At 41.9% G+C, this 12,017-nt stretch overlaps 1 protein-coding gene across 2 annotated transcripts in view; it reads left to right on the forward strand.

Annotated features, from left to right (window-relative positions):
- The window catches only part of LOC144695841 (casein kinase I), a 296,518-nt gene that overhangs the window by 69,113 nt on the left and 215,388 nt on the right, over positions 1-12,017 (forward strand). For both annotated transcript variants that reach the window (XM_078566880.1, XM_078566871.1), the window contains exon 3: positions 7,937-7,977. In XM_078566880.1, the coding sequence (XP_078423006.1) occupies positions 7,937-7,977 (41 nt within the window). The remainder of the gene's footprint in view (positions 1-7,936; positions 7,978-12,017) is intronic.

Consider the following 12,017-nt stretch of genomic DNA (forward strand, 5'->3'; position numbering starts at 1 on the left):
CTACACTAAGTTGGATATGAGTCACCAGCAACTCGAGTTAGATAACATATCTCGGGGGTATGTCACAATAAACACCTATTCCAGTAGACACGCCAAAAGGGAGGCATGTATTCAGCATATGCAATATTTTAAAGGATGATGGAAAGTCTGCCACAGGACTACCACAGGTTGGGGTACACCTTGATGATGTCCTCATAACTGGATTGACAGAGGCCAAGTATTTAACAAATTTAGAGGAAGTATTAAAAAGATCGCTGGAAGCGAGAGTTTGCCTAAAAAAGGAGAAATGGGGGAGGCAATGGCGTAGTGGTATTGTCGCTGGACTAGTAATCCAGAAACTCGGGGTAATGCTCTGGGGCCCCGGGTTCGAATCCCGTCACGTGAGGTGATGGGATTTGAATTCAATAAAAATCTGGAAATTAAAAGTCTAATGATGACCATGAAACCATTGTCGACTGTTGTAAAAATCCCTCTGGTTCACTAATGAAATCTGCTGTCCTTACCTGGTCTGGCCTACATGTGACTCTGGACCCATAGCAATGCAGTCTGCACAAGGACAATTAGGGATGGGCAATAAATGATGGCCTAGCCAGTGACGCCCACATCCCATGAATGAATTTAAAAAAAAGCACTTTCCAAGGCACCAAAGTTACCTACCTGAGGCACCGTGTAGACGCAAAAGGATTAAACTCTGTGGAAGGAAGAAAAGGTTAAGTTGATAAAGGAGGCACCTTCACTCACAAATATCACCATATTCAAAACATTTTTAGGGATGGTAACTACTAGGGGGCGATTTTTACCCAACTTATCGGCTTTACTGGCCCCTTGCACATATTGCAACACCATCGTTGGTTCTGGAAGGCTGCACAGGAGGAAGCTTTCAACAGAGTAAAACAACTGCTGCACTCCTCAACCTTGCTAGTGCACTTCAACCAATCTAAAGAATCCGTATTGACCTGCGACACCTCCTCATTTGGTGTTTGGTGCAGTGTTGACCCATGAAATGGACGATGGCTCTGAGAGGCCAATAGGTTGCATATCAAGAACCCTCTGAGTGGCTGAAAAAGGTTATTCGCAGATTGAGAAGGAAGGACTGTCAATAGTCTTTGGAGTTAGAAAGTTCCACCAATACTTACTTGGCAGGCACTTTACTATCGTCTCTGATCATAAACCGCTTTTGGGCCTTTTCAAAGAGGACAAGACTATCCCGCTGATAGCCTCGGCCACAATTCAGCGACAGGCATTATTTCTGTCCGCCTACGTATACACTTTCAAGCACTGACCTGGGATATGCATTGTGAACGTGAACGCTCTTAGCCAGCCACCCTTGCGAGAAAGCATCGTGTGTATTCCTGTACCCCAGGAAATCGTCCTTGCATTGAATCTTTTAGACACATCACCCGTCTGCATGAAACAGATCAGAAACTGGACCAATCGAGATCTCACTTCTGTCCAAAGTGAGAGACCAGATACTTACAGGATGGTTAAATGAGCCAGTCTCTGAGGAAATGAATGCTTTTTTTTTTAACCTGCAAATATGAATTGAGTTGTCAGGATGGCTTCATAACTCTGGGGAGCAAGAGTAGTCGATCCTGTACCAGGCAGAGAACTGCTCCTAACCGAATTACACAGCGCTCATCCTGGCATTTCTCAGATGAAAATACTTGCCAGGAGTTAAGTGTGGTATCCTGTCATAGATGCAGATATTGAGAAGCTAGTCCAGCACTGTCAACAGTGCCAACTGCAGCAAAAGTTGCCAGCTGCAGCTCCCCCCTACACCCTTGGGAATGGTCTGGCCAGCCATGGGTGTGGATCTATATAGACTATGTGGGTTCATTCCTAGGCACAATGTTTTTGCTTATAATTGACACACACTCAAAATGGATGGAGATTTTTGAGGTGAAATCACCTACGTCTCATGCTACCATTGAAAGGTTACACCGATGCTTTTCGACTCACGGATTGCCGGAAGTTATTGTATCAGACAATGGAGCCATATTTACAAGTGCTGAATTTCAGAACTTCACCAGTCTAAACGGCATTAAACACAGTCGAATTGCGCCTTACCACCCAGCATCAGTCGGACTAGCTGAGAGGGCCGTCCAAACTTTCAAGTCAGGACTAAAAAATTGGCAGGAGGAACGTTGGAAACCAAAATCTCACGTTTCCTTCTTAGCTACCGCATTAATCCACGTGCAATAACAGGAGTTCCACCGGTGGAACTGCTTGTGAAGCGCCGTCTCAGGACGAGACTGAGCCTCGTGTTTCCAAATTTTCCAGGGAAGGTAGAGAAGAACCAAGGTAATCAGAAAGTGAGGCACGATTTGCATAATAGAGACCGGAAACTGATGGTAAATGAAGCCGTATATGTAAGAAACTTCAGTAGCGGTCCAAGTTGGATCCCAGGGATTATTGTCTGAGAGACCGGACCCCTTTCACACCAAGTAGACATGGAAGGCCAGATCGTTCGTAAACACGTTGATCACCTGAGGAACAGGGAGACACTTCCACAGTTGGTGTTGCCGCCAAGGAATGTTATCGAACCCATAAGCACCGAAGTACCTGATCGACCTGTCATTGACATAACTAATGTCTCTGTTGAATCAGAACAGCCAATAAACACCTAGCGCGGGGAATCTCCTCATAAGGGGGTGGAATTTTCCAAGCCTGGGGGAGTGTATTTTAGCCTTACTAGAAGCAGGCAGCTCATCCAACAGTTCTGTAAATAAAGTTCATTGTTCAACTAAAAAAAACTCTTGGTAGTACATCTCCATGCCATTTTTAAAAAAAAAAACAGCTTTTCCATATGATCAAAGTAAATAACCTCTCACTTCTCCACATTATACTCCATTTGCCACCTTGTTGCCCACTGTCATAGATAAAACATTAACATGTTGTATCAGCCCCTCGAACTATTGACCCCCTATTGCTACTGAATTTCTAACTGTTATTAATCTATTTTCTCCTTGACTTTGTTGGTGTTTTCATATTTGTTTGATGACCCTGCCCAGAGCTGCCGTCGTCGTCATCCCCATAGGAAGCTGGGACTTCAAATTCTGTCAAGCGCATAAGTTGCTCTGTTCCTGTTCTAACCTTTCCTTCTAGACTTTCCTCACTACGCCAATAGTTACCTAACTTTCCTCTTCCATTGCTTACTCCTCTTTGATGGGGGTGATTACACTTTCAACATGCCCCCAACCCCCCAAAAAACTCCCTAATATGTCATCTCAAATTGTGAGGTTTTGAGCTCTCCACAGTGTGAGTTTGGTGACACTTTACATGATGATGTGTTTGCTAATGCAAACATATCTGGTGCTCAAAGCTCTCGCACCTTGCAGGAATGACTCTTTACCATTCTTTCCATTTTTAAATTCAGTTAGCTTGTTCTCCTTGAAGGTTGATGTTGAGTATGTATAACATTGGCAGATCTATTTTAAAATTGCTTTTCCCCCCTCTGCCTCTGATTCCCTCTCTCCCCAGGTTTCCATTTTAGGTGTCGCTGTGCTCCCTACCTTACCAAAATTAGAAGAGAGAGCAAGTGAGTCTGGAAGACATAGAAATTATAGACCAGTTAAGGCACAAGGGAGTTTGGCATGGTTGGATGGTATTTATTTTAATGCAAGCAGCCTGACGAATAAGGCAGATGAGTTGAGGGCACAAATTAACACATGTCAGTGCTGTCACAGAGACATGGATGAGAGAGGGGCAGGATTGGCAGCTCAGTATTCCAGGATATAGGGTCTTCAGGCGAGACAGGGAAGGAGGTAAAAGAGGAGGGGGTATCGCCATATTGATCAAGGAATCAATTACAGCAGTAAGGAGGGATGACATCTTGGAAGGCTCCTCAAATGAAGCCATATGGGTAGAACTGAAAAACAAAAAAGGAGCAATCACGTTGCTGGGAGTGTACTATAGGCCCCCAAACAGTCAGAGAGAAATAGAAGAGCAGATATGTAGGCAAATTTCAGAGAAGTGTAAAAATAATAGGGTAGTAATAGTGGGGGATTTCTACTTCCCCGCCATTAACTGGGTTAGTCGTAGTGTGATAGGTTTAGAGGAAGCGGAATTCATAAAATGCATCCAGGAGTGCTTTTAAAGCCAGTAGGTAGAAGGTCCTACAAGACAGGGGGTGGTTCTGGACTTAATTTTAGGGAATGAAGCCAGGCAAGTGGTAGAGGTATTCGTGGGGGAGCATTTTGCAGATAGTGATCATAACTCCAATATGTTGTAGAAAAAGACAAGGATGGGCCAGAAATCAGAGTTCTAAATTGGGGGAAGGCTGATTTTAATAAGATCCAATACAATTTGGCCAGAGTGGACTGGGAGCAGCTACTTTTAGGTAAATCTGCATCAGAGCAGTGGGACTCATTCAAGAAAGAAATAGGGAGAGTACAGGGCCAACATATTCCCATAAAGACAAAGGGTGGGACCAACAAATCCAGGGAACCCTCGATGTCGAGGGACATACAGGATTGGATAAAGAGAAAAAGGGAGGCTTATGGCAGATACCGAGGGCTCAAAACAGCGGAAGCCCTAGAGGAGTATAGAATGTGTAGGGGGGAACTTAAAAAGGAATTCAGGAGAGCAAAAAGGGGGCATGAAAAAACATTGGCAGGTAAAATAAAGGAAAATCCAAAGTTATTTACCAAGTACGTTTAAGAGTAAGAGGATAACTAGGGAAAGAGTAGGGTCCCTTAAGGACCATAGTGGTAATTTGTGTGTGGAGCCGAAAGACGTAGGTAGTGTTCTAAATGATTACTTTGTGTCGGTGTTCACAAGTGAGAGGGACGACGTGGGTATGGAAATCAAGCAGAAGGACTGTGATACAATTAAAGAAATTAGCATAGAAAAGGAGGAGGTTCTAAGCGGTCTGGCGGGCTTTAAAGTAGATAAATCTCCAGGCCTGGATGAAATGTATCCCAGACTGTTGAGTGAGGCAAGGGAGGAGATAGCAGGGGCGCAGGCAATCATTTTCAATACCTCTCTGGCCACAGGAGAGGTGCCAGAGGTCTGGAGGACGGCCAATGTGGTACCGTTATTCAAGAAGGGAAGAAGGGAGGAAGGGATAAACCAGGGAACTATAGGCCAGTCAGTCTAACCTCAGTGGTGAGGAAACTATTGGAAGCAATTCTGAGGGACAGAATTAATCTACACTCGGAGAGGCAGGGATTAATCAAGGACAGTCAGCATGGTTCTGTTAAGGGAAGGTCATGTCTGACCTATTTGATTGAATTTTTCGAAGAGGTGACCAGATGTGTAGATGAGGGCAATGCAGTTGATGTAGTCAACTTGGACTTCAGCAGGGCTTTTGATAAGGCCCAGCATGGGAGACTGATAATGAAGGCAAGAGCCCATGGGACCCAAGGCAATTTGGCAAATTGGATCCAGAATTGGCTGAGTGGCACGAAGCAGAGGATGATGGTCGAGGGGTGTTTTTGTGACTGGATGCCTGTGCCCAGTGGGGTTCCACAGGGATCGGTGTTGGGTCCCTTGCTGTTTGTGATATATATAAACGACTTAGACTTGAATGTAGGAGGGTTGATCAGTAAGTTTGCGGATGACACGAAAATTGGTGGGATGGTAAATAGTGAAGAGGATAGCCTTAGATTACAGGAGGATATAGATGGGCTGATTAGTGGCAAATGGAATTTATTCCAGATAAGTGAGAGGTGATGCACTTGGGCAGGACAAACAAGGCAAGGGAAGACACAGTGAACGATAGGACCCTGGGAAGTACCGAGGGTCAGAGGGACCTTGGTGTGCATGTCCACTGGTCCCTTAAGGTAGCGGGACAGGTAGATAAGATGGTTAAGAAGGAATATGGGATACTTGCCTTTATTAGACGAACCATAGAATATAAGAGCATGGAGGTTATGCTGGAACTGTACAAAATGTTGGTTAGGCCACAGCTAGAGTATTGGGTGCAGTTCTGGAATCTGCATTGTAGAAAGGATGTGATTGCACTAGAAAGAGTGCAGAGGAGGTTTACCAGGATGTTGCCTGGGCTGGAGTGTTTTAGTTATGAGGAGAGATTGGATAGACTGGGGTTATTTTCCTGGAAGCAGAGGAGATTGAGGGAGGACATGATTGAGGTGTATAAAATTATGAGGGGCATAGATAGGGTAGACAAGGAACTATTCCCCTTGGTGGAGGGATTTAAGGTGAGGGGCAGGAGGTTTAGAGGGTATGTGAGGAAGAATTTTTTCACCCAGAGGGTGGTGGGAATCTGGAACTCACCGCTTGAAAGGGTGGTAGAGGCAGAAACCCTCATAACATTTAAGAAGTATTTGGATGTGCAGGGCATACAAGGCTATGGGCCTAGTGCTGGAAAATGGGATTAGAATAGTTAGGTACTTGTTTGGTCGGTGGAGACTCAATGGCCCATTTTGTGCTGTAGACCTCTATGACTCTATAACTCCTCTATCATTCAATCTCTCATGTCTTTCACCCTATCACAGACACTTCTTTTGTCCTTGTTCCACCCACCCCTTGCTTAGAAACTATTAAATCTCTCATTTTCTCTTGCTCTGATAAAAGGTCATAGACCTGAAATGTTGACTATTTCTCTCTCCAGAGTTGCTGCCTGATTTGTTGAATATTTCAAGGGTTTTCTGTTTTTATTTCAGATTTCCAGCATCCACAGTATTCTGCTTTTCGATTAAGAATTTTAGTATTGAGGTATTGCTTAAAAGGGAGCTAATGTAGGCCAGCGAGCACTGGGGTCATGGGTGGATGGGACTTGGTGAGTCATAGATTGACACAACAGATGATTGTACGAGTGTATGCTCAAACAAATATTAATTAATCACCTATTATTTTGTTCATGAAAAATATTCTTGACAGGATATTTCTCTTCTTGTTTTTTTCTGCCCTTCTTTCCAAATTTCTTTTCGTCTTGTGCCTGCTTCTCTACTCTTGTGCACCCTCTCTCTCCCTCTCTCGTCCCGTCCCCACCCCCCCAGCCCACTTATTTGTGTATCTCCCCCCCCCTTAGCTCCACCATTGGTTATTCTACATGCAGCTGTCGAGACCCCGTGCTGACTAGCTCCCCCCCCCCCACCCTCAACAAATACATCTGTCTTTCTCTCTGCTCCTTTTAAGCTGGTTGTTAAAGCTCCTTTTGACCTCGAGCTTTTGGTCTCCTTTGGTATTGTGTCCAAGTTTTTTCCCTCGCCTATCTGTGAGATGTCTCGAGGTTTCGCGTTAAATATGTCACTTAAATGCAAATTGCTATCTCTCGGATGTCTGGTTGTCTTTGTCGCTTGCTCTTCCTTTCACGCAGTCTGCTTTATGCTTGCTTACGTTTATAGTGGCAGCAACGCAGGAGGAGGCCATTTGGTCCGTCATGCCTGTTTAGGGTCTCCAGGAGTTATTCAGCTAGTCCCACTCCCCTACTTTTTCTCCGTAGCCTTGCAAATTTTTCTTTCCAATCACTTTCTCCCTGTCTGCCATTGTCTCTGTTTCTTCCCCAACTCTGCTCCTTGCTGACTGGGGAGCCTGTTTTCTGTTTTTATCTGACCACACTTATAGGGAAAGTATGCCAGAAATATTTGTGATACTATTTCTTTCTCTTGTGCAGATGCACCTGAAGGGGCAATAGGGAGGTTAAAGTTTCATTTTACTTTTGGCTTCACTGGAAGTTCTGGAACCACCCTCTCCATCTTTTCTGTGTAACCGAAATGGATCAAAATCTTTTCAGAACTCATTCACAGAACTTGTTGGATTTTTTAGCAATACATCGCACAATGTTTCATAAATGCACTAATTTTGAATTATTTTGTCGGTATCCTTTTAAAATGGTTGTAGTTGTTTAGTAGCAACATTAAAGAATGTAAAGTTTTTGATTGGCAAAATAATTGTGTTCAAATTACTGCACTGTCAACAAACCAACAAAATATTGAAGGAGTCTAATTGTTTTTCTTTTTTTTTCTTCAAGGTAAAAACTTGTACACAAATGAATATGTGGCAATTAAACTGGTAAGTCAGTAATTATTGTTACTGTCTTTAGCTGCTGTCGTGAATGGATCCACAGTAATTCCTATTTGACCATTGGATTTCTTTCAGTAATGTGCAAGTTGCACACGCATTTGTCGTGGCTACGTTTAATAGGCAAAACGTTAACATTTTAGTTTACAGTATTCAAAAGATATCTAGGTGATGTTTCAGTGAAACCTTCAGGGGTTTTGCGTTAATATTTACTCAGAATTGTTTTAAGGGAAGCATTTATGTTCATGTGGAAGTAGTTTCAATATGAAGTAGTTTCCACCACCCCCATCCCGATGCTCAAAGCTTGCTTTTCTGACAAATTTCCTGCACACAGTGACAATAGATTTGTGTCTCTGTTAAGTTTTACGTCACCAAACTTTTGGTAGCCATCCTGGTGATGTTTTATCATTGCATAAAGAGCAAGAGGATAACTAAAGAAAGACTAGGACCAATTAGTGACCAAAAAGATATTTTGTTTGTGGAGAAGCAAAATGTGGACTGTTGACATCATACCATTGTTGAGAAAAGGAGAGCCCAAGTAATTACAGGTGTTACGAAGATATAATAATGTCCATAATGTTATTGGAATTTATTATAAAATAGACTGTGTCTTTGTGCCTATTTGTGGCTGTATGTTTGTGTGTGAGCGACTTAATTGAATTAGAGGCAGCTAGTCTGGATGCTTTGATGTAAGAAGAGAATTGTAAAGGGAGCAATTTGCATTTTAAACAAAATACTGTGGCTTGAATTCAAAAGTGGGGGTGTAATGTATACCTAGCCAGCAGAAGTAGTAAGAAATAGTGTTTATTTATTTTTCCCAAAGGTTACTGGTAAAACTTAATGCTCTGAGAGAGTTTTATTATCAGGAAGGTAAAGTCCAAAGAAATAGTGAAACAATGGGGATTTGCATTCAAAAGGGGAAATAGGTATAAGGGAGTGAAGGCGGTGTGTAAGAGAAGGCATTCTAAGATTCAACAGGTGTGAAATGCCTTCAGCCTGAATGTACCAAACTGAAGTTAAGAGAACTCACTTTGACTGTTCAGGGTATCATTTACTTTGCCTAGTTCTCTTAAAAATATGTGTCTTACTGTTGCCATAATGAAAGTGTAACTGGGGAGTCAGATTAAGTAGGGGATTTAGAAGTTATCATAGCAGCAATTTTTAGATCTGCGTATGTATTTAAAGTCATTTCTTCTATGAATAAATGTTTAATGTAGTTTTGTAAAAACCTGTAAGAATTGGTGGCCTTATTGCTACTGAATTCAAGGCACACATCTTAAAATTTATACAAATTGCAAAACAAGTTGTGGCAGTTGTTTCCCTTCGGATTTGAGCAACTTAGCATTTACCATCGGCTGTGCCATAACATAGTTGGGGGCTCTTTGCGGGCTATATTTGAAATTCCTTGATTGGGTTGGGGCTGGTGAATCTTAAGGTTATGAGTACGAGAAGCACTTTGAATTCAGGAGTTGGTGTGAGGTTTTTTTTTTAAAGTGGTGAGACTGGAATATGGCTTTGGTAGTTGCTCAGACTTGTGTGGGGGTTGAAGTTATAACTTTGGCTGGTTTACAAAAGGCAACTAAAGTTAAGTTAATGGAATTGGCAGATAAATTACAGTTGGGGTTACCTGCAGGGGTTAAGAAAGCAGATATAATTGAAGGTATAGCACAGCATTTAAAGTTGGAATTGATACCTGACACTAGTGAGTCACAGCTGGAGGTAGTGAGACTTCAGTTAGAAATGGAGAAGCTTGATCTTGAACAAAATTGGAACTAGAGACAGCAGAAAAGGAAAGGACATTTCAAAGGGAGCAAGTGGAACGGCAGAAGAAAGAATGGAAACTGGAACTGGAATTCCAGGCAAGAGAGGATAAAAAAAAGAGGCAAGGGAAAGAGAGAAGGAAAGAGAAGGGGCATACCAGCTTAAAAGGCTGAAAGTTAAGAAAGAGACCTCAGATTGTGAGGGAAGTTCTGATGAGGGAAAAAACCTTTAACCTAAAACCCAGTGGGGAGATGTTTAAATTTGTACAAGCTCTTCCAATGTTTGAGGAAATAGATGTTGAAGCATTCTTTATTTCATTTGAGAAGATAGCTAAACAGATGAAATGGCCACAGAAAAACTGGACCTTGTTGTTACAATCAGGGTTGGTGGGTAGAGCACATGAAGCTTATGCTTCACTATCAGAAGAAATTTTGGTGAATTATGATGTGGTAAAAAAGACTATTTTGAATGCATATGGTTGGCTCCTGAGGCATACAGGCAGAAATTTAGGAATGAGAAAACAGCCTGGGCCAACTTACATTGAGTTTGAAAGAGTAAAACAAAGCTAATTTTGACCGGTGGATACGGGCATTAAAGAAAGAGACAACATATGCAGCTCTTAGGTAATTCTTTTGGAAGAATTTAAAGATTCAATCCCTTTGGTAGTGAGAACTCGTGGAGGAACACGGGGTTCAAATGGTAAGACAAGCAGCAGAGGTAGTTGATGATTATGTTAGTGCATAGAGCTAAACCTTTCTTTCATCACCCTTTTAAATCAGAAAAGGATAGAAAGTGGGAAGGTGAAAGGAAGGTAGTCAGGAAAGAGGAGTAGGTGGAAATTTGCTGGAAGTACCTTCTCAGAATAAGAAGAAAGGTGCTGAGGGTAGAAGTGACATTCGAAAATTGAGGTGTTTTCATTATGAATAAGTAGGGCATACGAAGTCAGTGTGCTGAAAATTGCAGGCAAAATCTGTTAGAATTATATAGGTGCAGAAAAGTTCTGGAAGTAAAAGTACTGTGGGTTCTGAGGTTCAGGCATAGGAAAAACCAGTGGTTTGTGTACAGGTAAAACAGGAAAAATCAGTGATAGGTAAAGAAGTGGGAATGTGTTCACAATTTACCCAAGAGAATTCTAAGGAGCAGGTTGCAGAGATGTTTAAAGATTTTGTATATGAAAGGAAAGTGTTCCCATGTGTGTAGGGTGGAGTATGTAAAGATCTTAAGATTTTAAGAGACACGGGGCCAGTCAATCCTTAATATTGTGAGATGGTGGTACTTGTTGTTCTGCGGGAACAGATGATAAGTGGGGTTCATGGAGTTGCTAAACCTACTCCATTGTGGAAGGTAAGTTTAAAGAGTAAGTGGAAAACAGGTGAAGTGATTGTTGGAGTGTTGGAAAAATTGCCCATTGCAGGAGCTCAATTTACCTTGGGTAATGATAGAGCTGGATCACAAATGTGGGTGATGTCTGTGGTAGTTGAGTAGCTTGTATAAGTGTTTTCAACAGAATTGCTGCAGAGAGAGTATCCTGGATTGTTTCTAGATTGTGTGATAACGAGATCACAGGCTCATAGGTTGAAACAAGAACAGGAAGTTCAAAGGCAGGGGGAAGGTGTGAAAATCCAATTAGCTGACACTGTGATAATATTGTTCAGGAAGAAAGACTGGAAAACATTTCAGCTGAAGTGTTTAACTCAAGGCAGTTGGTGGAGTTGCAGAAAAATGATTTGCAAATACAACATTTATATTGAACAACTTATTCAGAAACAGAGGCAAAATATATTCCAAAATATATAAGGGTAATCTTTTAATGAGAAAATGGAGGCCTTATCATGTTTCAGCAAATGAAGCTGGAGGGAGATACATCAGATTGTAATACCATTTGGAGGTAGAAATGAGGTTCTGAGAATTGCTCATGAAATTTCAAAGAGGGGGACATTTAGGAATTAGAAAGACACAGGTGAAAGTACAATAACATTTTTTTGGCCTGGATTGCATAGGGATGTAGTCAAATTCCGTAGAACATGTAGCAGATGTTAGGTTATTGGGAAATCACAAGCAGTGATTAAGCCAGCACCTTTAATTCCAATTCTAGCTTTGAAGAACCTTTTACTAGGGCCATAATTGATTGTGTAGGACCCCACCTTAAGACTATAAGTGGAAATCAATATTTACTGACAATAATGGATGTGTCTACCAAGTTTCCTAATGCAATACCTTTGAGAAATATTGCAACAAAGAAGATTGTGGAAGAGTTAACAAAAATGTTT

Source organism: Cetorhinus maximus, chromosome 2 (genome assembly GCF_964194155.1).
Source record: "Cetorhinus maximus chromosome 2, sCetMax3.hap1.1, whole genome shotgun sequence".
NCBI classification, from domain to species: Eukaryota; Metazoa; Chordata; class Chondrichthyes; order Lamniformes; family Cetorhinidae; genus Cetorhinus; species Cetorhinus maximus.